The 26,023-nt window shown below is 41.4% G+C and overlaps 2 protein-coding genes across 3 annotated transcripts; both read right to left on the minus strand.

Moving 5' to 3' along the window:
- On the minus strand, window positions 1-11,240 carry LOC131243624 (small RNA-binding protein 11, chloroplastic-like). 2 transcript variants are annotated; one of them, XM_058243114.1, is made up of 4 exons: window positions 10,735-11,206; window positions 2,651-2,719; window positions 1,596-1,702; window positions 1-565 (listed from the first exon to the last, which is right to left on the minus strand). In XM_058243114.1, exons 1-4 carry the CDS (start codon window positions 10,928-10,930, stop codon window positions 494-496), a joined length of 444 nt encoding a protein of 147 aa, XP_058099097.1. In that variant the 5' UTR covers window positions 10,931-11,206; the 3' UTR covers window positions 1-493. The 2 variants fall into 2 exon arrangements, with proteins under 2 accessions (XP_058099097.1, XP_058099098.1); XM_058243115.1 differs by lacking the exon at window positions 2,651-2,719 and having other exon boundaries at window positions 10,735-11,240.
- Window positions 11,241-13,594: 2,354 nt separating this feature from the next.
- LOC131243626 (histone H2B-like) lies at window positions 13,595-14,300 on the minus strand. Its single transcript, XM_058243117.1, has one exon. It carries the CDS (start codon window positions 14,221-14,223, stop codon window positions 13,768-13,770), a length of 456 nt encoding a protein of 151 aa, XP_058099100.1. The 5' UTR covers window positions 14,224-14,300; the 3' UTR covers window positions 13,595-13,767.
- Window positions 14,301-26,023: the final 11,723 nt, after the last annotated feature.

A 26,023-nucleotide genomic window follows, 5' to 3' on the forward strand; every position in this document is an offset into this window, starting at 1 on the left:
GGAAGAAAATCTCCTGACTAATTCACCAATCTTAAGTTAGGAAATTGAACTTCTTACAATTTAAAATGGAAACCAAAAGGGCAAAAAGGGCCATTACCCTGGGAATTTGAAAAGGAGGCACTTGGTTTTCCATATGAAATTCTAGAAAACCAGAAAAAACAAAGTGGAAATTTCATTTCAACAGAAAACCAATTTCAACAGCCTTCCACAAGGAAACTAATCACCTATATTGCAGTACTGTAACATCTTTCTCAACAACGTGCCACTTGTGAAGGACATCAGTGCTAGGGAAATGGTAGGCCCCAGAATAAAGCTCAACTGGCACAAAAAACAGGCTGGTCGGCTCATCAGGTGGACCACGCCATTGTAATCAATGGACAACTGACAGTGAGAAAACATACAGACGCAACCCACCTAGTATGTGGATCAGCCTCATGAGAAAGTGACATAGGCAATAGGCCAAGGAAGAACAAAATGAACAAAGGAACTTTTCTCAAGGTGCAGCCTTCACCTCGTCAGCCGTTGGCTTTGCAACTTCTACAAAAATCAGTCGCCCACCAAATATCTGCAACAGAGAAGAGAATATTAAAGCCGATATTATAACAAGAAACATGAAAATTCATATAACCAAATTACTAGCAAGGAGAAGAAACACTTCATCTGCATACACGTGGGACACATGCATGAGATCCACACCCTTCCACCCTTCATCTCTTTGGTGCTACCACTCTCCAAGGATTTTAATGGTCGAATTATCCTACTGCTGCTTGGGAGGATGAACACATTGAACAGTCCAGATACCATTGACATGCCACATGTACAGTGATCCCATCCATCATTTGCCAGTTGAGATCACTCGTTTATGGAATGAGAAGAAGCAGTTCATCTATTTTTGTTATCAATCTCCACAGTCGAGATTGAATCTAGTAACAGACCATACCATGATGCCACTCTGGTTTAGATGACCCGAACCTGCTATTGGGCACCGGTAGCACAACAATCCTGAGATGAATTAAATGGTGGGATGATCGATCAGGTGGTTCACCATGCAGACAGGACCATCAGAACAGTTCAACTGGAGCAATTTTTTTCCCATTGAATATGAACCATTGGGCTTTTTTATAGACTTCTTAGCTATCAATTTGCTGGCAGTTAGCCAACAGCTAAATAGTGTTTTGCTGAGACTTTTGAGCTATAGCCCCTTTCTTGTGGTCCCTATCTGATCAATGGCCATGGAGCATGTCCCAAAAATTCCACTTGTCAGATGATCCCAGCCATCCAGCTGGTGGCCATTCAGTAGGCAATTCAAAGAAAATGGACAGTTCCAACTTCACTGGCTGATATCAGATGGTCAAGATTGTACCATCTAGATTTAGACGCTCCAGATTGACATACATGAGTATCACATGTTTGGTGTGTGACCCACCACCATCTATAAAATGGTGGAAAACACAGTAGTCTTACCCTAAAGAAGTATACAAGGAGAATGTCATCGATTATTTAGGGCCAAGATGGTCTCACATTCCATACGTTACTAAAGAGAAACCCCTTTTAGTTTACAAAATCAACAACAAGAAATAGGGAGAAAGAGATACCCTGCCATCCATAGCCTTCAGAGCCTTTTGGGCTTCCACTTCAGATTCGTATGTTACAAAACCAAATCCCTTCGGCCTTTGGGTTCTCCGATCCCTAACTAGCCTGGCTGTATATTAAACAAAAAAGGTCAAATCTTAGAATAAACTGCCAATCTTTTGAGAAACTAAAACCTCAGCAAGAACAGAACTACTGATTTCCAGAACCTACTATGATGAATTAACACCCTAATAAATGATACAAGTGATATATTTCCCAAGACAGTATAGTGAGCCACTTTTCTGGCCCACCAAAATCATCATATCAAAAGAATTACAAGACACTAGCAGCAACTTTGTTCAGTGGAAACTGTTTGCTTAGTCTACGTTTGGATGCTTGGCTGAATTGAATTGCGAAGATTCATGGAGAAAGTGGAAATGACCTGAGTGCAAGGTGTTCCGTAATAGTAATCGCGGCCGTAACGGCCTCCACCGTTACCTTTACGATACGAGCTGTAATGGCTCTCTCTCTCTCTCAAAAAAAAAAAAAAAACTGAAAAACCTGTATCCACTTTGTAATGAACCACTACGGGACCGTTACAGCCTTTACAAGGGGGTCATTTTTTCCACAATGGCCATTACAGCCGTTACGACCCCGTAACGTGTAACAGTTGCCAACGTTATCTTTATAGCCCCATAACGGCCATTACAGCACACCATGTCCAAGTGGGACTCACCCCCTTAACTCCAACTTGAAAAGCATGGAATTGCAATTAGGGGCCTGGTTGTCTGTGTGCTAAAGCAGCCAACACAATTTTGGTTTATATATTTAAACGATTAATTGCAATTTAGTCCAACTGAGCATCCAAATGCACCTTTAAAATAGATTTAAAACAGGGGGGGAAAAACGAACCAAAGAAAAATTTTTGTTCATGTTAAAGTGTATGCAAACCTTTTTAAGCTCATGAAACCTACCAATAAATAAGAAAATTCTAAAACAAAAGGAAGAAAAGAAAATCATCTAATTATGAGGAAAACAATACACAACTGTTTAAACCTGATGACTTTCAAATAAATACCTTCTGTGACTTTGCCGAATTTTGAAAACGCCTTTGTTAGTTCTTCATCTGTGGTGTAATATGATAATCCTACAACACAATGTGAAATTTAGCTGTTTTCATCCTCTTGCTTGCCATAATCCATGGACCTTCATATGATGGAAACTGCAGGTGTGCATATGCAAGCAGCATTCTTTTTATGAATAACAACTGTAACACTTCGGTTAAACAAAACAATATTCTTTTTCACAGATTATTAAAGAATAAGAACTAAAGAAAATGAGGAAATGCGAAAGTAGATCGCCTGAGAAGAGATTATAGAGTTGAATCATGCACACAAGCCAATGTGATTCATGCATGAGATCAGAGCCATGTAGCTAGTGGGACTCCATGTGTATGTTGCCCTGCCCAAAAATCCAGGCTGCACCACTCATCAGGGATACCACACGTCTACTGAATATAGTGCATTGATAGTTTTCTTTCTAACTGTCCATTTTTCTCATACAAGTTTGACCCATCTTATGAGTAATTTGGCCTGATTTATGGGCCTAGGCCAGCCATGTTGATGTATGATGGTGTATATATGCCTATATCCCTGAATGTACTGTTTCATGTGAGTATATCAAGTTGTTCTGACGTGGAATGTGAAGTAAATATGCGTGGGAGACATTCATTTGTATGAAGCATCCTCTGTTTTCAACAAAACTCTCATTCGTATCATGGCTTCAGAGCTTCTTTCTGACGACCTTTTTTTTTCTGGCATAATTCTTGATCCCACTGTTCCCCATTGACACCAGCGACTAGTTGAGATTGTCTTCTCCATTCCCCATTGTCATCTCCTCTGCAGATTGCCTCCGTCTATCAACAGCATCCCCCTGCTCTGTTCAGGCAATCTGTTTTTCCAGCAATCTTCAACGGGGAGCTATTTTCATCATCTTCATCACTGGTGATTTGTCTTCCTATCATCCAGCAATCTGATTATTAGAAGAAAAGGCGAGGTCTCAGATTGAAAGGCTGCGAGACTGGAATCTGTCTCCATACCATGCATCTCAAACCAGAACACACCTTATGCCAACTTGTTAGCAACCAGATCTGAACTCATCATCCACGCTGCATCTTCTCAGACAGTTAGGTCCCTCGCCGTACCTGAACTCATACCTGGCTAAGATCGAGCAGCACCGAATCTTCCATCAACTCTTTTCTTCTGATCGCACAGATATCTTCGTTGGACTCGTATCAGTGACAGCCAAGCTGGTATATGATTTCTGAGACCCGGGTATCCTCTCCGATCACAACAGCAGAAGAAAACCATCCGGTGCCATTGCCGAGATTGTGAATTTCTGCAGTCATCCCAAGCATAGCTTTGGCAACATCTGCAACCTGATTGGAGCTAATCTCCAAAACCCATCACCGTGTCATCATCAGCCATTTCCAGTGAACTTCGATTCAGCAGCAACTTCGCCCGATATATCAGTCATCTCACCTTATCCTTCGGTTCTCCTCTGATTGTTGCTTGTCAACATCCAATAACGGCATAATCAATTAGGTCATCTTTCTTTTCCTTGCCTGAGTTTGCATTTCTAGTGGTAAATAACGATTTGTTGGCAACAGTGAACCTGTAAAGTGTACTAATTGCAAGAACAATTTTCATTATCCTCTATGAGTAGTACAACTGTTTCCCAAGCACCATTGATCTCATTCACCCTCGCATATGGTGACCAGCTCATGTGCCCTCCATGAGCGGGGCGCATTACTATATGATATTTGTAGATGACTTTTCACATTTACATGGTTTGATCTGTTAGATTCCCACTCTTAAGTTTTATCAGATTTATTAAGAATTCTCCACTATGATCAAAACTCAGTTTTCCAAAAATATTAAAAAATGTCATGCCGACTCTGGTGGAGAATATTGATAAAAAAATAAAAAAAATAAAAACCTTTAGACAACTTCTTTCACACGAATTGTAGCTTAACTCTCATGTGCTTATACATCTCAACAAAATATAGATGAATGCAAACATCATTCGGTGGAAAACATCCATCAAAATCCTTAGACGACTTGTCTCACATGGAATTTTATCTCAACTCTCACATCCTCGTACATCTCAACAAAATATAGATAAATGCAAATTTCGTCAGTTGTGAAAGGATAAAAAAAAGTCCTCATACATGTCAACCTGACACGGCATACACATGGGGTTTGAGTTCTTGCCATGGGCATTCAGCAGGCAATGGTCTCAACGCTCACCACGAAAATGCAAACATCAACATATCATGTTAGCTGTTCAAACCCCTCCCCTGTCCTTTATTTTGGATGGTTTTTGGCCAGAAGCTTCTCACTTCTATTTATTTCATTAATTGCATCTGTATTCTGTTACTAGTGGCATGTCTCCCTTTGAGCATTTCTACTCTTCTTCCTTTGATTATTCTCATCTACCCCTTTTTTCCCTGTTCTACTTGCTATGTTCTACTACCTAAAGTTGAGCCGGACAAGTTACCCTAAAAGTCATGTGCTCCGTGGTTATGACCCCATTGCCCAGTTACTTCGAATCTCGTCTCCAGGAACATATTCCCTTTTACTCCCTAAGTTCCATCCTCTAGACATAGGTTCTTTGCCCTTTTGTTGACCACTTTCCTGATTTTGTTGAATTGTTCAACCAAATAGTCCTTTATCTGTACTGCAGCAGGCTTCTCCTGATCCTAGTTTGCCGCCACCTTCATCTGCCTCAGCCAGACCCTGGACCATCTCTTGCTCTCAATCATTTTGTTGTTCCTTCCCCTGATGTTGCTTCCACTAGTGACCTGCCTGCACCTCACATATGTGATCTGCACCTAAACATCTTCAATGTTATCATTGTTTTCTCACAACCTCTTCGCTTCATGAGCCTCAATCATATCATGAAGCTTCTTTGGATCCCCGTCGACAGCAAGCAATGAGAAATGAGTTCGATGCTCTTCACAAAATGCATACCTGGGATCTTGTCCACATTGAGAGTACACAAAAAGTGACGCAGATCTCTTGCTTCATCATCATTAAGGTTTTTTCAAAGGGCTATATTCCACACTATAGAACCTCCCAAAGAAATGCAGCATTCCACCACCTTCACCTCCTTGTTCAAAGCAAGAATGAGCAATGTGGGAAAAGAACTTGCCAAGGGCATAACCCAATCCATACATCTTTACAAAAGCAGACCCTATCACTTCTCCCCACCACAAATCGCATCCCTTCCTCCAACCAGCCACCTAATTTAGCCAGAACTGAGTGCCCCACCCTATCAAAATCCCTTCCAATTTTACTAATGGCCTTTTGAAACTTTTGAACCCCCATTTTTAGATGATAACCCAGAAACCACCCCCCCTTCCTCCCCATCCCCATACTTGTGAGCAATGACATACCTCCACAAAAACAACTGAGATTATCATGTGCTTCATGAGTAAAGAGAACACATTGAGATTATGATACAGGACAATTAACCACTTGTTCTAAAAGCTAAAACTGTTAGAGTATGGCGAATTAATCATTTTATCTCATAGCCCAGGCCCCACATCTCATGGGTTAGGACCTTGGCCAAACCCTCTTCGTGGGCTCGTGAGCCCCAAATCACATGGACCACCCACCCCGAGTGTGTCCCCGCATCCCACAGGTTACCCCACTCGAGCCCGGTGTGAAATGCTCCTACATTAATCACCCCCAGTGAGGAGTCTTGAATACAAGACCTCCCCCATGGGCCCCAAATCACATGGGTCACCCACCCCGAGTGTGTCCCCGCATCCCACGGGCTACCCCACTTGAGCCCATTGTGAAAATGCCCCTGCATTAGATTATCACGTTGTTCTCCATCATTTTCCTCAAGGGACCATCACTCTCCCATATATATCGTCTGAGCATCAACACACGGACTTACTTAATCCCACACCACTATGTGCTTTCATCCTGTACTATCCACCTAATGATTTGTCCAAATCTCATACATGTGGACCACATTAGCATGTGTATGGTGATTCGCCTCTTCCATCTCTCCTCACACAAGCGTCCTAACACTTTTCAGGTGGGTCTCATGCCTTCAACCAATGCCAAGGCAAAGACCACAGTTCTTGTGAGCTACCAATCTTTCTCTGTTTATCTAATGTTGTCACTAGGGCTTTCAACAGGCTAGCTTCGGACCAAAGGTCTGTCCAAGCCCAGCCCACAGAGAAAAACTTAGGCCCAAGCCCGACCTGATATGATAATGCCCAGCTCATCCCAGTATGAGCAAGATCCAGGTTATTCATTAAACGTGCCTGACCACATGTATCACGGCCAAAAATCAGGCTAGTCCAATCATAAGCATGTGAACTACAACATATATGAATGAAGATCTTATGAAAATGCCCTTGAAAACCATAACCAACTCGGGCCCGGCCCATGGGCTTTTAGCATTACAATGCCCTAGTGGTTTAAGAGCCTAGCTTGACATGTTTTTTCAGTTGTAGGGCTCTTGTCATGTTGGTTAGGTTCTTACAGCTAGTTTTAGAGCCAACACCACGCCCAATGTTCGAGTCTTGGAGGGGGCGACCTATGTAAATCACAACTTGGACCAAAGTATAAGCCGCCATGCCACCTCAAGGTGGAAAGGGCCACCTAGACAAAAGGCTAGAGTGAAATTCACTATGTTGTCTCAGTGTGGGGAAGGCTACCTAGCTAGACTTAAAGTCACCATGCCGTCTCAGGGTGGAGAGGGATACCTGGACAAGAGGCCAGAGTGAGTGTCGTCCTGAACATCAGCTATAGAGCATAGTGTATTACTATAAATAGTAAAAAAAACAATTAAAAAGGGTATGAACTCAGAGATTAACTTTAGATATGAGGATCGAGTTGTTAATCTACAACAGAGCCTAAACAAATTAGGTATTATAAATTAAAGTTACAACGGACTAGAAGTTGTAGATGCAATCAATTGTTTTAAATGTGTGGTAGTTAAACCAGCAATTAAATATGATTTAGTAAAGCAACCGATTTAATAAAGATACGAGTCCAAATCTCAATGATTACAAGTTTTATCATCAACCAATTGGAATCTAAAATTTGAATAAGTTGTGAATTCAAGATTGATTGAACCACATCACTCACGGGGAACACCTTAGCATGAGTTTGGAATGTCATATTGTTCGGATTCATGATTAAAGACAAGGCATATAAGTTCAATGCCAGCCACCAACCTGACACAAACCTCCTTAGTTCAGGCTGGGAACCAACAATGAGAGCATAAAACTCTTAGGCAGAGTTTAATAATGGAATAAATAAATATATTAATTTCTAAAACAGTAGAGTCATATAGCCGAAATTTTAACTTAAAAATGGTAAATAAATGACTAGGTTTGAGAACTTCCCAGGATGTGCCGAATCAGAGTTTCGTCATTTCCAATTCGATGAGAGAGAGAGAGAGAGAGAGAGAGAGCAAGTTTCGTCATTTCCAATTCGATGGGGGAGAGAGAGAGAGAGAGAGAGAGAGAGAGAGAGAGAGCAACAAGTAACAAAGAAGTGAAAAATGAAATTCTAGTCTTGAAATGAGGAAATTAAATTTGGTTTTGATTTTAAAAATGAAGTTACTGAGGCATAAGTTCACAGGCTCCACCGACGTTGAATTGTTTCATTCTGTACTAGGTGATGATCAATTACATCTCACAGTGATCATTCCCTAAGCCTACATTAAGAATAGCAGTTATATCATGTATAATGCCATATTTGAGCACATATAAAATTTCTTTTCCATTAAACATTCATGTTTGACTCTCACAGTTCATGGTATGTGTTAGCCATGCTTATGCCTTTTACATACCTTACGCGGCCAGGTAGGACACTAGACTATCACATTGCCTTAGATATATGGTCTGATAGGACCCTAAACTACCATGTTGCTTCAAATATAAGTTCTGGTAGGAGCCTAAACTACCATGTGGCCTCAGATATATGGTGTGGTAGGACCCTAAACTACCACATTGCCTCAGATATATAGTCACGTAGGACCATTAACTACTTTTTGGTCCAGAATGACCCAAAACTAGCATAGAAAGGTCCCATAGTGACCTGTTATTGCACCCATAGAATGAGACAATCCACAGTCGTTCTCACCTACATATTTGTTGTATCGATGTGAAGACCCATTTTTTAGGTGGTTGCCACTTTTCTTTCTTTCCTTTTCCCATCCAACCCTTATCTCACATTTTTTTTCTTTATCGCTCAGTCTTCCCCTATATTCTTGGTTACCCCATGGTTTCCCACAGGGCAACCAAAAGGGACAACCTAGTAGTAAACATTCCATTCCAGTAATGTATTTCAAAATCAAAACCAAATTCAATTCCCTCATTTTGCAAAACTAGAACTCTTTTTTTTCCCCACTTTTTGTTACTTATTCATGCAACAACCAACATGAGCAATTGTAAATACCTATTTTAAATAAAGAAAGAAAGAAAAAACAAACAAAAGAGTAAAGTCTCCAATCTGACGTGTTCTTCTGTCTCCCTCTCTCTTCTTTCTTTCCTTCCTTTTCTTTCCGTTTTCTCCTTTCATATAGCGTAGCCCTAAAATCAATAAAAATCACCCAAAATCCCTAAAAGCCCCCCTATCTACCAAAAACAATCCTCCAATCATCAATACACTAAATCCCATTTTCTACTCTAAAAAATTCTTCAATCCCCACTTCTATCTCTCCATGAACATCCTTTAATTCCTCTCATTTTCGGCCATAAAAACCCCAATGCCTCTCTTATTTACAAACAGATTTCCCTGAAATCTCTACATAAAGCCTCAAAATCACCTTCATTCTCCCTTTATTTTCACTGTTTCCTCATTTTTCTTATATCTACACTTCTCATGCTCCACGCACCAGCATCCCTTCAAGTCTTAGCATAGGGCCTCCATGGCCCACCCACTTTTATCTCCCAACTTTCCAACAATCAGCATCACTTCAATGGGTAGAGACGCTCACAAAAGGACCCAGGGAATCAACGAAAAGCAACGGCAAAACTCTGATTTGGCACATTCAAAAAAGTTGTCAAACCTACTCAGTCCTGGATATACAACGCTGCACTTTTAGAAATTAATATATTTATTTATTACATTCTTTCCACAGTAATTTGTTGTTGACCAGTCTTGAATTCGCAACTGATTGAGATTTTAGATTCCAACTAGTTGAGGATAAAACTAATTGCTTTTAATTGTTAAGATTTGGACTCTTATCTTTATTAGATCAATCGCTTTAGTTTCTGGAAAAAAAAAAATCAAATTTAATAGCTGGTTGATCTACCCATAGGTTTAGAATAATTGATAGCATCTAATCTTCAACTTCTAGTGTGTTGTAACTTTAATTTCTAATATCTAATTTGTTTAGGCTCTGTCATAGATTATTAAGTCCATCCTCGTACCCAAAGTTAATCTCTGAGTTCATACTTTTTTTTTCCCTCATTGTGAGAGATTATATCCATTTTTATTGAACTGATTCTTATTCGAATTGAATTGATTCTTACTTCTTAGGGCTTGTTTGGATCATTGTTCCGAGTATCCCCGATATTATTGAAATATCCCTGATATTACTTATAACTCCAACTCGGCGATACAATAACACTGGTAGTATCAGAAATTCCAGATATCGGCAATGTATCACCAAGTATCGTCAATATATCAATATCACCAATGTATCACTAATATTTTCGACTGTAAATTCCAGGTATCACTTGTATTGCCAAACACTTGAATTTTAGGCCCGGACCTGATCCTTGTGCCTGATACTCCAGCCTAAGCGTGGCCCAAAGCCCGTTAGGCCGGAATGCCTGACAGGCCAGCCCTGTCCATTGACAGCTCTGTTTAATAAATGAAATTCGGTCATTTAAGTACTGTGCAATGACCCAAACCCTTCCCCTTGCGGCTTGACGGTGGACCCAAAAACAAATGGCTATACATGTCATACTACTGTGTATCCAACAATTCCTCAAACATGTTGTATGCACAAGCAAGTCAATTTCATCTATGTAGTGAATCCGATTCAACAGCAAAGAATATAATTAAAAAAGGGAATTTTTAAAAAAAAAAAAAAATGAGGTGCTGAGAAGGGAAGAGAAGTTACTGCTAACAAAGAGCTGAGAGCTAAAATTTCTCAAGAGAATCAGCCGCTTCAAAGATGTGGGACCAACAAAGAAGCAGCGAATTCCCGCCATTTTCCTCCCCAGAAAACTGCCCATCTCTCTCTCTCTCTCGCTGAAAAGTGAGGGTGGAAGACGAAAATGCGCCCGATGTGAGACGGATGGGCACGGGTCAAGCATAGCGGCGCGAGATCAACGTGTGGATGCCCCTACAACATTTCAGTCACTCGTGTTCTAAAAGGCTCCATAACATGCTGATCCAGACCGTTCATCTAGAAGCTCTTGTTAGTCTATGGTCAATGTAGAAAGAATCTCACTGATCCTTAAATCATCACCTCTCATTCCCAGGTGAGCTAGCAACTGCTTTCTGGATCGTTGGTTTCAAGTCCAGTTGGTGTCGATAATGAGACCTCTGATGAATGATAGATCTCACACGTACTGCTAGATGGACGGGCTGGATCATCACATGGTGTGAGATTTGTCGAGCCTACATTAGAGGGTTGCTGGCAACCACATAGCTTACGACCATAGAAACTTCATGTGGTGGATTGGCTAATCCCTCTGCCACCAGCCATTGGCTGGTGGTCGGTGCTCTGTGGGCCCTAAAATGATGTATGTGTTTCATCATTCCGTCCGTATATTTTTTATATCATTTTATGGTATCATACCAAAAGTGAGGAATATACCATTCTCAATCGGATCACATTATAAGAAAGAGTGTTAAATGAGCGTCGGCCCTTAAAATCCTTCCGGGGCATAAAAGTTTTGGATCAAGCTGATATTTGTTTTTTCCCTTCTTCGGGCCTGTATAACCTAATAAACATATTAGATATCAAATAAACAGTAAACTGGCCCTTTAGAGGATTTTAATGATGGATATCCAATCACTATTGTTTTCCTATGGTGTGGCCCACCTGAGATTTATATCCTCTCATTTTAGGGACATAACCCTAAAATAATTTGTAAAAACGGATGAACGGAATGAGTGAAACACATACATCATAGGGGCTCACAGAGCACCGACCATCAGCGACGGGGCTGGTGGCAGGGGGAGTAGCCAATCTGTTTCCACTGATCCCAACACGATTAGCCCTGTGAGGCCCACTGTGATGTATGTGTTTCCTATGATGCGGTGCTTAACTTTTGATCTACTTCATTTTTAGGCTCGTGCCCTAATTTGAGCTGGCAAAATAGATTAACAGCACAGATAAAACACCACCACCGAGCTGGGTGGTGTTTGGCTCACCACCCCATCTGCGTCAATTGCGAAGAGGCATCGCGACCATGTGGTTTGCTGGTAGGGGGATCGTCAAGGGGCGGGACCTGCGGTTGGCGCTGGATTTTGAACCGTTCGGGCGGGGAGTAATCAAATCTTTTTATTTTGCCCAGCCCGAGTCCGGCCCATTGACAGCCCTGAGTGCAAGTTAAAATAAGTGAGAAATGATCCCATGCTCTCAGAGCATAATTTATAGGTTTAGACCATCTTGCCGGTCCATCTGTACTGTCCCTTCCGTCCAACGCCCATTCGTAGGCTACCAATCAAAAATAAAAACACTGCTCTGACAATCTTAATCATCTGATCACTGACCTCTTATATGGACGGTCAAAATCGTTTATACAAAAATAGGCCCGATCAACAATCTGATCCGTCTTATTGTTAGGGTCCATCTTGGACTACTTATCATTCAAAAGAATCACTGTTGTTAGGAAACACTAACCTTTCCATCCATGGTTTGAAAGACTGACAACTATAAAAAATAATAAATAGCAAATTAAGTAGAATTGGGTCATCCGATTGTTGCGATTTTTAAATGGTGACCCATGAAATGTGTTCTTTATTTAACGGACAGTTCAGACCGTCCAAGTATGCTGATGCAACTAGGATTAATGTGTGTCTAAGATCAGTGGATCATTTCTCAACAAGAGAAACTTGTGGAGTTGAACTAATCATATGCCACGTGTACAGTTTGTATGCATGCGGATGTATCATCACACAGTAGCAAGTGATCTCAGCTCCGGTGCTTACTCATGCCTCGTGGTAGCTTCACATGAGTTTCGTGAGGTTGTCAAGGGTTCGAGGGCGTACTGTGGTGAAATACAACCGGTGTGAGTGCGTGTGTGCGCGGGTGTGAGTGCGTGACGATTAGGTGAGACCCCGGATCGTGGGACCCCTAGTATGGGGCCCACTGTGATGTATGTGACTACATCCACACCGTCCATCCGTATTGAAAGCTCATTTTATCGCATGATCGAAAAAATGAAGTTTTGGATGAAGCTGATATGTTTCCTTAATCCAGGTCTACGTGACCTTATAAAAAGTTTAGATGATAAATAAACATTACTGTGGGCCCTAGGTATGTTTCAACGGTGGAAATCATTCTCCCCACTGTTTCCTGTGGTGTGGTCCACTTAAGCTCTGTTTCTACCGCACTTTTGGCCCCTTGCTCTAAAATTAGCTTGCAAAATGGATGGACGGCATGGATAAAACATATACATCGTGGTGGGGCCCATAGAGCTTTGACATCAGCTGGCTAGATAGTGTTAGGGTCACTAGCCAAACCGCGTCATCATATTCTTATTCTTACCATACCATCTACTTCGCGTTACCATCTCCTTCGCCTCACCATCAGGATCATGAGTTGGTCACGAACCAAAAACCGAGTATGCCCGCCTGGATCGGCATATGGTATTTTGCGGAAGTTTCAAAACATAGACTCGCAGCAGCCAACAGATGAGCCACACCCGCAGATGAAGAGCATTGATCACCAATCGCATTAGACACAGATGTCATCTAAAAAAAATCGGGCACATCACACTCAACAACTCAGACAAATGAAAAGCAGATACTGAAATAAAGCATGTCCATTTCAAAACGAACGGTCTGTATTAACACATCCAGGCAGAATATAAAAGCGTAACCCCAGTTCTCCATATAGAACTACCCCATTAAACCCAAGAAATTACAATCCTGCCATCAAAAACCAACACACCCAAAAGAAAAACCCAAAACCCCATCTTCAAGAGCTGGTGAATTTCGTAACGGCCTTGGTGCCCTCCGACACGGCATGCTTGGCAAGCTCCCCAGGCAAGACGAGACGAACGGACGTCTGGATCTCCCGCGACGTGACGGTGGGCTTTTTGTTGTAGCGAGCCAGCCTGGAAGACTCCTGGGCCAGCTTCTCGAAGATGTCGTTGATGAAGCTGTTCATGATGCCCATGGCCTTGCTGGAGATGCCAATGTCGGGATGAACCTGCTTCAAGACCTTGAAGATGTAGATCTTGTAGGTTTCTGCGTTCTTCTTCGAACGCTTCTTCTTCTTCTTGTCTCCGCTCGCCCCACCGCCTTCTTTCGGGAGTCGCTTCTCGGCCTTGGGCTTCTTCTCGGCAGGAGCTTTTTCGGCCTTTTTCTCCTCTGCTAGCTTCTCAGAGGCCGGCTTCTTCTCCGCGGGTTTTTTCTCTGCCTTGGGCGCCATGGAATTGCAGAAGGACAGGTTCGCAAATAAAAAGCGGTGTGAAGAAGGGAAAAGATTGGATCTTTCTGTGGAGGATGAGAGGAAAAGGATTTTAGGTTTCTTTATTTATAGGGGATTCGAGTTTATTTTGATTGGATAAAGGGAAGAGTCACGGATCGGTGACGTGGCGTTGATCATTCGCGTTCTTTTCGGTTCGGCGGGAAAGGTAATCCACGGTCTGCAGACGATTGAAGGCTGGTTTTGGGAACTTCCGTACTTTTTGAAACGTGGTGAGTGTTGATTGGATAGTTTTGGTGCCTCCGGATCGATGAGGTGGACTCTGACGTGGCTTTTTCCTGAGGGAGATTATCTGGTTTCACCGTGATATGGTAGAGCCATCTCTCCACTGGACACGTGGCAGGCCATGTACAAAGCAGGTCCGTAGATATGTAGAGCTCTAGCACAGATGGTTTATGTTCAAAAAAATAACTCATACGAGGCAATTGTATCCATCCGATCTATGGCCATTAATTAGACGGTGGACAAGCAAAAATAGTTAACGGTAAAAAATGCAGTGGAAATAACTCGTGACAAAAAAATGAATGGATGTAGTCGTCTCATGGTTCTAGTTCCAGTATATGGGTGGATCTGATGTATCATCACCCTTTCACGTGTCCTGTCATAGACGGCTCTAGTAGATTTCGGTTCTTCAGGCTCTACCTTGTCATGAACGCCGATTGGGTACTACTCCAGGGACCAGTTAGAGACGGACGGTCCTGTTTTTGACAATGACAAACCCAAAAATAAGTAAGATCGAAGGCTCAAGTGAGTCATAGCACACGAAGGGGATTGAACACCTGCCGCTGAAAATCTATTGGGCCATAGAAGTTTTGGATCCAGCTGCAATTTATGATGACAAATAAATATCAACCGCCTCTTATATAGTGGAGTTCGCTTGTGCTTCGTTCTGCCTTCTGTCTATAGCTATCTGGTGGTGGGGGTAGGAAGTAGATTGAGTAAGTAAATTCCGTGGGCTACAGTGATTTATGTATTTTATCCACTCCGTTTATTTATTTTTAGTAGTTAATATTAAGACTTGAGCCTAAAAATTAAGCATATCGGGAGTTCAAGTGAACCACACCCTGAAAAATAGTGTGAATTGAATAGTCTACCAATTGAAAATTTCTCAAGGGCCATATAAGCTTTGGATCAAGCTGATATTTGTGTTTTCCTTTCATTCATGTTTGTGTGATCTTTATAGATAGGCTGGATGACAAATAAATATTATTGGGGCCCAAGGAAGGTTTCAATGGTTCCCACTGTGTAGCTCACTTGAGCTTTAGATATGCTTCAATTTTGAGCTCAATCCTTGAAATGAGTTGGAAAAACAGATGAACAGTATGGATAAGCCGCGTACATTCATGGTGGGCTGACAGAGTTTGCTAGGAGTATTGAGTGAACTCCATGGGACTCGCAGTAACTCAATAACACATATCGTGCATGTGAAGCCGGTAAATATAGAGAGTGGTCATATGGTACTTGTGGTTCTTGCATTTATTCAAAGACATGGGTGTGATGTGTGAGAGTTCGCAGGACAATCACATGAAAAATTAGGATAGTAAAAAATGAGATTAAAAAAAGTTCAATATTTGTCCTAGAATTGTAGATATCTTACCAAAAATAAAAATAAACTACTCTTCAACTTTTAGCTAAATTTGAATAAAAATATTTCTAAAAGACTCGAGAATTATTAAGAGATCATTCAAGTTAAACAAAATGCATATATTAATAAGTCGTGTAAATAACTTAGATTTTATACCCTAATGTGTTGTTTGTACTAAAGAACAAGCAAAGGTTAACTATTTTACTTTTGAGGGTCCTTACTCTTGCTCCAGTGGTAGACTCTCAGGAGTTTCGACACCAAGTCAAGGGTTCGAGTACCTGTAGGTGGTGAAATCCCTCTATAGTGTGTGTGGGTGTGTGTGCATATGTTTTAAAAATTTTTAAAAAAAAAAAAAAACTATTTTCCTTTCAAGTTGCACTATATAACTGTTCACCTCCGCATTGACCATGATTTAAAGTATTTGGTATTCAAGATGCTACCAAATGATTCTTATTTACTCTCTAGATAGTTTGGACTAGTTTGATTGCTCAAGTTTTGGTTTGCTCAATTAATAAAAGGGTGTTCGATCAATGTCAATCGATCAATCGACCTTGGGATCAATGGTACACGCGGAACTATGTAAATGCGTGATTTGTTTCCTATTCTAGTTATGATAGTATATATATCAGGTGTAATTGAGATAAAGGCATAACAAGGATTTGCTAGGATGTTTTAAAGGGTTTTAAATGGGGGGAAAAAAAGTTAGGGTTTTGGAAGATTCGAAGTGGACTCTCATCATTATAAGTGAATCATTTCCTGTAATATCATTTCATAGTTGATTGTTTATCATTTTATGTTGTGTTTTTTTCCTGTAAGAGTTTTCCACGTAAAATTCATGTGTTCTCTAAGTGTTTTATTTACGTTTGATTTCATCTTGTTTGGTTGAATTCAGGTTTGCTTCTACACGACCCCCAACAAAATAGTATTATATCTAACCCTGGAGTTTTGAGTTATAATATGAAACATGACAACGAAAGAGTCTGATGTGAAGTAAAAAACATAAAAGTTTACTGATATAAATAATTTTAAACTATCGAAGGTAAAGATGAGAGGCCTTTTAGTTCAAAACACTCTCTCATTAGTAAGGCAAAGTGTTTTACAACTATGAGTGATGAAGAGTGGGATAAACTTTACGCCTTGATTAAATTTTATCTAGCGGGCAACGCTCTTTACAATGTCCTATATCAAAAGATCATCGCAGGAGTATAGACGAAACTTGATATTATGTACACGAAGAAATTCTCGGGCAATTGTCTGTATTTTAAGAAACAATTATACAATTTTTTTATTTTTTATTTTTACACATGCACACACACCCCCACACACTCACACTGGTGGAATTTCACCACCTATGGGTACTCGAACCCTTGACCAGGAGTTGCAACTCCTGAGATTGTATAATTGTTAATCTTTGTCATCTTAAGATTAACAATTATACAATCTTAAGATGATGAGTGATCTGATATCAATGAACACATGAGCACGTTCAGTGAATTAATATATAAACCGACGAATGCAAATGTTGATATTGGAGATGAGGATCAAGCCTTGATTATGTTGAATTTGCTTTTGCTATCTTACGAGAATCTCATGGGCACTCTGATCCACGGTAAGGATACCATCGATGTTGAAATTATTATCTTAGTCCTTCGTGAGAAGTTGTTGAGAATGAAAGAGAGTGGTGAGAGTACCTGTACAGACGCACTGATTGCCAATGGAAGGAATTCATAACGGGAAGAAAATGAATTCTCAATCTAAATCCAAATAAAAAGTGAATGTCAAAATGAATTATTAGAATTATGGCTTAATAGGACACATGAAGAATGATTGTCGAAATCCTAAGGATCAAGAGAGAGAAAAATCTAATAACATGCTGAAAGAAGCCAACACGGTGGAATCCAATGAGGAAGTAGATGATGGTGGTATTCTCACCGTATCTAAATTTGGGTATCTCAAATATGGGGGCCTCATATCACATAACTTTTTAGTGGGATTGGTCTATCAGTTACAGTAAGTGCGATAGTGGACATGTGTTTATGGGCAATGATCTTGCCTATAAGGTTGTTCGAATCGGTTTAATACGCATCATGATGTTTGATGGGGTGGAGCATATTCCGACGGATGTGAGACACATTCATGAGCTCATGAAGAATTTGATATCTCTTTGAGCATTAGAGGCATTTGGGTGCAAATTTACTGGTTTTGATTGGGTCCCTAAAATTTTGAAGGGGACACAACAATCTTTACAAGTTGATCAGAAATACCGTATCAGGTGGAGTAGCAATGTTTATAGTAGAAAGCACATCAACACATTTGTAACATGTACGCCTAGGCCACATGAGTGAGCACGATATGAATGTACTTTATGATCTTAACTTGATTTATGTTTTTAAAAGTGTTGATTTTCATATGTATGAACATTGTATACATGGTAAACAATCTCGACTAACTTTAAAGATCGGAAAGCATGTATATACATGAATGCTTGAGTAAGTGCATTAAGATGTATGGGGCCTGTCACCCATTATTTTCATAGAGGAGTCGTCATTTTTTATCTCATTTATAAATGACTACTCTATAAAAGTATGAGTTTGTTTACTGAAAAATGAATCCGATGTATTCGGCACATTCAACGTGTGAAAGACAATGGTTGAGAAGCAGATATGGCAAAAACTTTCATGATTGGTCATCAATTTACTAGGCGTGAATATTATTAGTGTCCATTACAAGAAACTAAATCATTGACATATGACATGCTCATCGTCAACCATATAATGTTTGAGATCGATATGTTAAAGACTTAGTTGTTATAAACATTTAAAATGAAAGATTTTGGGGTCGTAAAGAAGATTCTTGGTATACACATTCACATAAATAGATAGAGGAGCATGTTGCGGTTATCACAAGCAGAATACCTTAAGAAGGTATTGGTTAAGTTTAGTATAGACAAGGCGAAATCGGTTAGCATACGCCATGCTGCTCACTTTAGACTTTATTGTAAACAATGTCATACTATAGATGAAGAAAAGCAAGTAATGTCTCCTGTGTCATATTCGAGCGCTATTGACAGTTTGATATATTCCATAATATCTACGAGATCATATATTTCACACGCAGTGGGTATTATGAGCAGATATATGGCTAACCTCGGCAAACAATATTGGGAGATATTGAAATGGTTACTTCAGTATATATTAGGTACAGTGAACTACGTCTTGACGTTGAAAAGTCAAAGAACAAGTTGGTAGGTTATGTGGATATTGATTACTCGAGTAATGTGGACAATAGAAGGTTGACTTTCAACTATTCGTTTGTTATAGCAGGTGGTTAGCTATTTAATCACTATTGTTTTCTATGGTGTGGTCCACCAAAGATTTTATATGCTTTTTCAATAAATAAATAAACTATTGTTGAAAAAATAGATGGACAACGTGGATATGCGACACATTCATCAAGGTGACCCTATAGTCAAGGTGGCAACCACTGGCTGGATCTAAGATGGCAACCAATTGGCCTTCCATGAGAATCATGCCACCACAGGGGAGAGAGAACCCTAGGGAACCGTGAGAGAGAGATTGTTGAGAGGGACAAACTCGATCATGGTAGGACTTCTACAGGGTATACCGCGATGTACGTGTTTTATCCACACATTCTGTCCATTTTAACGTATCATTTTAAGGCATGAGATTAAAAAGGAAGCAAATCCAAGGTTCAGGTGGGCCACACCATAAGAAGTAGTGATGATATTAGTGCCATTGATTGAAAACTTCCCAGGGCCCACTGTGATGTCTATTTTCCATCCAACTGGTTCATAAGGAATGGAAAAACACAAATATCACTTTGTTCAAAAAACTTATGTGGTGCCTAATAAGTTTTCTACTCTACGGATTCAATCTTTATTGTTTCTTGTGGTGGGCCTACTTAAGCTTTAGATCTACCTCATTTTAAAAACGATTTTAAAAAAAATGAATAAATGGCATGGATAAAACACGTATATTATAGAGGACCTCTCATGCTCTTTCCATGATGGAGTCCATCACCATAGGGTAGCATGCAAGTCTAATGAGTAACTAACACACTATAGTTTACCAAGTAAATTCTACTAAGCCTAATGTGATATTTTTCAGCTCCTTTTAGGGAACTAGTTCAAAATTAAAGCATATCTAAAACTTTTTTTTTTGGGGTTAGATCGTTAGTACACACCCATGTCAGTACACACACTCCGTGTTAGCCACCCCCGCTAGGGATCCATACCAAGACCTCAAGTGTTGAAACGCAGTATCTCCACTCAATCTGCCAGTTGTCTAAAACTTAAGTGGACCATACCACATGAAACAATGAGAATTGAATGTCTATCATTGAAGACTTCCCATAATTATAAAAGTTTTGAATCAAGTTGATATTTGTTTTTCCCCTTTCATTCATGCATGTTTGTGCGACCTTATGAGTTGTTTATAAGGTTTCAACGGTCGGTGTCATTCTCCACTGTTTTCCTGTGGTTGAGATGGGAAGTCCCCTTAAAATGATCTAAATCGTGTGTGGGCTCTACCTTGGTATGCATATGCCATCCAATCCAGGCATCTGACGCTAGGGGTGCACATCGAACCGTTGGATTTGTGTAACCGGACCGAAACTGTTGGATTAGTCCGGTTTGGTCTGGTTCTAGGATGCTAACGGTCCAGTTCCAGTTCCAAAAATTCCAAAACCGTTGGTTACGGTTTAGGGCCCTGTGGAACCGATCCGAACCGTAGATCCGAACCATTGAATCGAACCGTGCCATGAACCGTAGATTCGAACCGTGGATTCGAGCATTCCTTTAAAAATAAAAAATAAAAAACTCTAAAGTTCACCCCAAAAAAAAAACCTTTTATCTGCCTTCAACTTTAGTGCCCACTTGCGGCCCTGCCTCTCGCCCCTCTCGCCCACCTGCGGCTGCGGCCATGCCTCTTGCCCCTCCCTCCCTTGCAAAAAGAGAACCCCTCTCTCTCTCTCTCTCTCTCTCTCTCTCTCTCGCCCTCCCTCCCTCAGTCCCTCTGCAGTCTGCCCTCTCTCTCTCTCTCAGTCTCTCTCCCTCTCTCTTTCTCACTATCCCAGACACCGGCAGCCATGCCGCACCCTCCCTTGACTCTCTCTCTCTCTATCTGTGTGCAACAGATCTCGCCATCTCAGACTCTGCAGCAGATCGACACTCTCTCTCTCTCTCTCTCGCCATCCCTTGACGGTCCGACCTCACTTGCAGCAGATCGGCACTCTCTCTCTCTCGCCGTCCCTTGACGGTCCCTGGACTACCCTGCCAATGGAAATGTAGGGCAGACCCATGTCTCCTAATTACGCCTGGCAGGGTGTTGTATCAATTAGGTCTGTCCATCTCACGCATGGCTTATGCTTCAAACCTCACACCTATTGGAAAATCATGTCCATCATTTTTCATTATTTTCATCTTGATAACTGTTTTTGTTTTTGGCTGTCATTTTGGTGGCCACTAATTCGATGGCTACGATCATCTGATGTATTGTATATTGAATTACTTGCCACGTGTACTATGGGGAGATGGCTCTTCCACTTATGGCTCTAACTTATCATCTCCCACCAGCCATTTAGCACTGGGTCATCTTCATGGTAGGGTCCACCTTATGCACGGCTTAGATATTGCACACACTTGCATGTTGGTTGTGTGTAGGGATGTATTAGGGACTGGCCCACCAACAGGGGTTGGTGGGGCCCAATCTACCAACTTTCTTGATCATCTAACCATGGGTCCCACCTGTGTGGACTCAAACATCAGGTATTATGCAATACAACCAAAGGTGATATAATCGCCGTTTGCCAAAATCATACCTTTTTTTTAGAAAATTTCAAAACCTACTTCCATGAGGCTGACAACTATGCAAGGTTTGCAGACTAAAATTATTAGACAATGTGTGGGACCCACATTGATGTGAGGCCCAAATCTACTCCGTTCATCAAGTGTGCCCCTTAGTTGACGCCCTATCCCAAGAATGAGGTTGACCCGAGACAAAAGTAGATCACACTGTAGAATAGTTGTGTAACATCCTCGATTTTCACTGTTTTGGATTTCCAAAAATTCTTGAATTTTTTTTTATTTAATTAACTTATAACATCACTTAATGATCATTAGCACTCAATGATAGTTCATACAAGAGTGTACCAGTAAAGAACCGCACTAGTCTGATTAATCAGCCGTAGAAAGCCAATGAATCCGCCCAATAACTTGAACATCAGGTGTAGTGTAACGTCCCACCCAACCAAAACAGTGTCCTGGGGGCGTCCACGTAAGATTTACCACAGGACTGTTCATTTAAGCCACTCATAGTGAGGTATCACAAATAAATTAGACCAAGATTAGCCCAATTGAATAGACCAGACGAGCCTTGATAGAACCTGGTGCGGGCCTCCAAGCCAGATAATTATTTACACTTAGCGACAGCCCGTGCGGGCTATACCGCGACATGGGAAGGTCAGAAAATTATAAAAATTCAAAGGAGCATAGATCTCACTGGGCTTAGGGACCGTCACGGACCACGGACCCAGTAGACACCCAGAAGTGGAATTTGGCGCTTGCCAGATGCGCCCCACCAATGCCAAAATTGGAATCTGGCACGTGTAAATAAAAACTGAAATGTAAGACATTTCAGCCGTCAGATTTCTTTATAATTTATGATGAGTGTCTAATGTATTTTTCTACACCTGCCCACAAAATCTGGGTCCCGATCGTGGCACGGTGACCATTGATCGCGAATCAGACTCGTGCGACCAAACCCCATATTTGATCATTTTTAAATTTTGCATGGCCCTTCATCGGGTCATGGAGCACCTATCCTATAAGTTTCATGGTCAGAGGGCCACTAGAACTACCCCAATTCTCCAAACAAGCTCTAGACCGTTCGTTGGTGGACCACTAGTTCCAAAACTATAGAATAATGTCCATCTTACTGGGCTTGACGCCCATCGTGGGAATCAGACCGGGGTACTGTCCAGAACCGCTCAACTTGAGCCGAAGGACGAGTGCATGAGAAGTGCAAATACCCTAAAGGAAGGAGTTGGAACTTAAGTGAATTGAGTCGTCCACTTTTATGCAAAGTTGAGGATTTCGGATCGTCGATTTGCGACCAAACTTTACCCGTGGAGTAAGGATATTTCCATGCTCATATCCGTATAGCCGCGGCCCCGATCAACCATCGGTGACCGTTGAACAGATTTCTAATCATATCTGTCGATCGGCGCATCCAAATGGCGGGCCGATTATATCCATACGTAGATCATCATTAAAGCTAACTATTTTGCGGTGTATATCGACTTGTACACCCCATAATAGTCCCTATAGCTTAGAAAGACCCTCTCATAAGTTTAGTATAGTAAAAACCCAACACTTGGGGCCATTATCACCAAATCTGGCATTATAAAAGGGCCTCATTTAGGGCACCCCTCTCTCATACGAATTTGCCCTAGGGAACAAAGGGAGAGGAGAGAAAAAGGAGAAGGAAGAGAGGAAGAAGAGAAAAGAGGAGAAAGAGAGAAGGAGAAAAGGAAGAAGGGAGAGAAATGTGGGCCCAAGGGAGGTGAGATCTAGAAACCCCTCTTCCCTTTGCTCAAGAAATCTCACATCCACAAATACAAGTGATTTTCATCCGATTGGAGAGGTAAGCACCCATCCTTTTTTGTAATATTTTGTGTTGAGTTAGGATTTGTATGAAATCCTAACATGTAAGTGCATTGTCTTAGGATTCCGGCCGATCAATATCGAGTTTGGCGTTTCTAGGTCGTTTTCCAAGATCTCAACGATCCATAGGTGCGGACTATTATCCTTAGGTGGCCTAGCACCAATTATAGTTGGAGTTTAATGATTTTGTTTACTTGGTATGTTGTATGGAAGAATCTAGAGGAACCTAGGAATGGTATGTTGTTGGATTGTATGAAATGACATGTTTGGTTCTCCTTGATGTTAAATCTTGCCTCTCATGATCTAGTGTATGGATGATTACATGCTCACGTTTGTTTGTTTTCCTTTTCTCTCATATGTGTTGCTTCTTAGTGTGTTGATTTATTGTTCTTGTGTAATTGATCCTTTGAGGTGTAGGAAGTGCTTAACTTCCTCACAAATCCACACCAAACACATACACTTTATTCATGATATTAATAGTTTACTTGCTAGAGAAATTTGGATTGTATGTTGAGTAACATGAGAATATGGTGTTGAATATGTTTGATGTTACATTGGTAGTTGACATGCTATGAGTCACTATTCCTACCCTTGGGTTGGTCAGGAACATGAGGAGAGCGAAGGTGGTTCCGTTGGTAGGACCACCTTGAGGCTAAACCCATGGGTTTGGACGAGTAAGTGTGGGCGGCAGTAGTTAGGCTACATGGGTCGCTTGTACCCGATGTCGTTCCACTACATACTTGCCTGGGCTCGTACAGTTTAGTCCACTGGCTGACCCACCTAGTTTGTTAACCTTGTTTGCTCACATATGTATAGAAACTGGAATACCCCACCACCGTTGTAGTCCATCGATACCGGATGGAATATTGATCCACAGCCTCATGAGCCGGGCATGGTGGAATGGGACACTATGTCCGAGCTGTCGGCCTACGCTGGGGTGACGCGCCTCCCCGTAGTGACCACGAGCGACCCTACATTCAGCACCCCCCATGTGCTTGAAGTCTGGGATGGGGGAAACCCGATGGGGTCAAGGATCGCGGGGTCTCGGCCTCACACATTGGGGGGTCTTGGCCTCGCAACTAGTTCAGGGCATTTGATACGTGGGGTGTATCAGATTTTCAAATCTGCTGGATGAATGGACTTAACTAAGAACCTGGTTAACATCATCATTGCATGACATTAGCTAGGTTGGCTACTCAGCAGTCGAAGTCGCACTGAGGGAGTGTTGGCATTGGCGATCGTTAGATGGTGTCGCACGAGGGAGTGTTGTGGCGAGGGCATACATCATATCATCTTGCATGCATGTGCATTAACAAGACTAGATAGATGTTTATGATTGATTGTTTTTCATTAAATTTTTATTATAATTGATGCTTGTTACAACTTAAGACTAATAGCACCCACTGAGTTGATCACTCACTCCCACTCTGGGACGGTGTTTTAAAACACCAACCAGACCCGTTCATAGATGCAGGTGATACAGATTTCGTGGAGCCTGGTGATACGAGCCACGAGGAGGAGGATGAGTACTCTTACTTTCAGCTGATGGATGGTTCCCCGTCGGCCTAGTAGACAGGATTTAGATCGCTGAGTTGTGGACTCAGCCCTATTCTTTTGGACATGATTATTCTTTTGTGATTTTGTTGGGTGACACCATGTGCGACCCTTTATTATTTTTTTCTTGGTCATGTATATGTGTGTATATATATATATGCTAGTTCTCTTTCATTTCAGTCGACAGGTGCATTTGTGCTTCATGTTCCAGGAACTCCAGGCTGTACATTTAAACCCGATTAAATACATATTAAGGAAAATCGATTATAAGTGACCTCGGGAACTCGGGAGTCGAGCGTATGCACGACCCCCGATTTTCAGGGTGTTACAAGTTGAGATGGGGACTGACAATATTAAAACTTCTCTAGATTGTGTGGGGCCCACCATATGTTGTATATGCCATTTGTTTCATTCATCAGATTTGCTCGACCAGGATGAATGGACACCCAAAATATCAAGCCATTGAAGAACTTAGATGGGTCACACGAAGAGATTTTAGCAGTATTGTTAAAAAAGTGCAATCGGGTTGGGCTTTAAAAAACCCATAACCATGGAACCGATCCGGAACCGAACCAGTTTTCACGGTCCGGTTCTGGTTCGGTTCTAGGGTGCTAACGGTCCGGTTCCGATTCCAAAAATCCTAGAACCGTAGGGAACGGTTCGGTTCCGATTTCACTCCAAAACCGGACCAAACCGAACCGTGTGCACCCCTATCTGACGCGATGCACTGGGATGAATGAATTAGCTGAAAAATCTAAGCTTTAGTGCATCACACCATATGAATTCCATATCTATTAGGCATACCTAGGTCTTGGACTGGATTGATTTTTAAGGATATATGATGACTTGTGATGGCACTCCTGATGTATGGGTTGGATCTAATGCACATTCTCCCCATTGTGGTGTTGGGTCAATAGTGGGCA

This window comes from Magnolia sinica, chromosome 4, assembly GCF_029962835.1.
Source record: "Magnolia sinica isolate HGM2019 chromosome 4, MsV1, whole genome shotgun sequence".
Classification (NCBI taxonomy): domain Eukaryota; kingdom Viridiplantae; phylum Streptophyta; class Magnoliopsida; order Magnoliales; family Magnoliaceae; genus Magnolia; species Magnolia sinica.

Bases quoted from the DNA above. Each gene is read 5' to 3' on its own strand.
- LOC131243626 (XM_058243117.1), bottom strand. From the start codon at position 14,223: ATGGCGCCCAAGGCAGAGAAAAAACCCGCGGAGAAGAAGCCGGCCTCT.
- LOC131243624 (XM_058243114.1), bottom strand. From the start codon at position 10,930: ATGCTTGACCCGTGCCCATCCGTCTCACATCGGGCGCATTTTCGTCTT. The intron at 1,703-2,650 runs GTATTTATTTGA...TTTAATATACAG, and splicing joins ATTCGGCAAAGTCACAGAAG to CCAGGCTAGTTAGGGATCGG. The intron at 566-1,595 runs GTATCTCTTTCT...TCTCTGTTGCAG, and splicing joins TGAAGGCTATGGATGGCAGG to ATATTTGGTGGGCGACTGAT.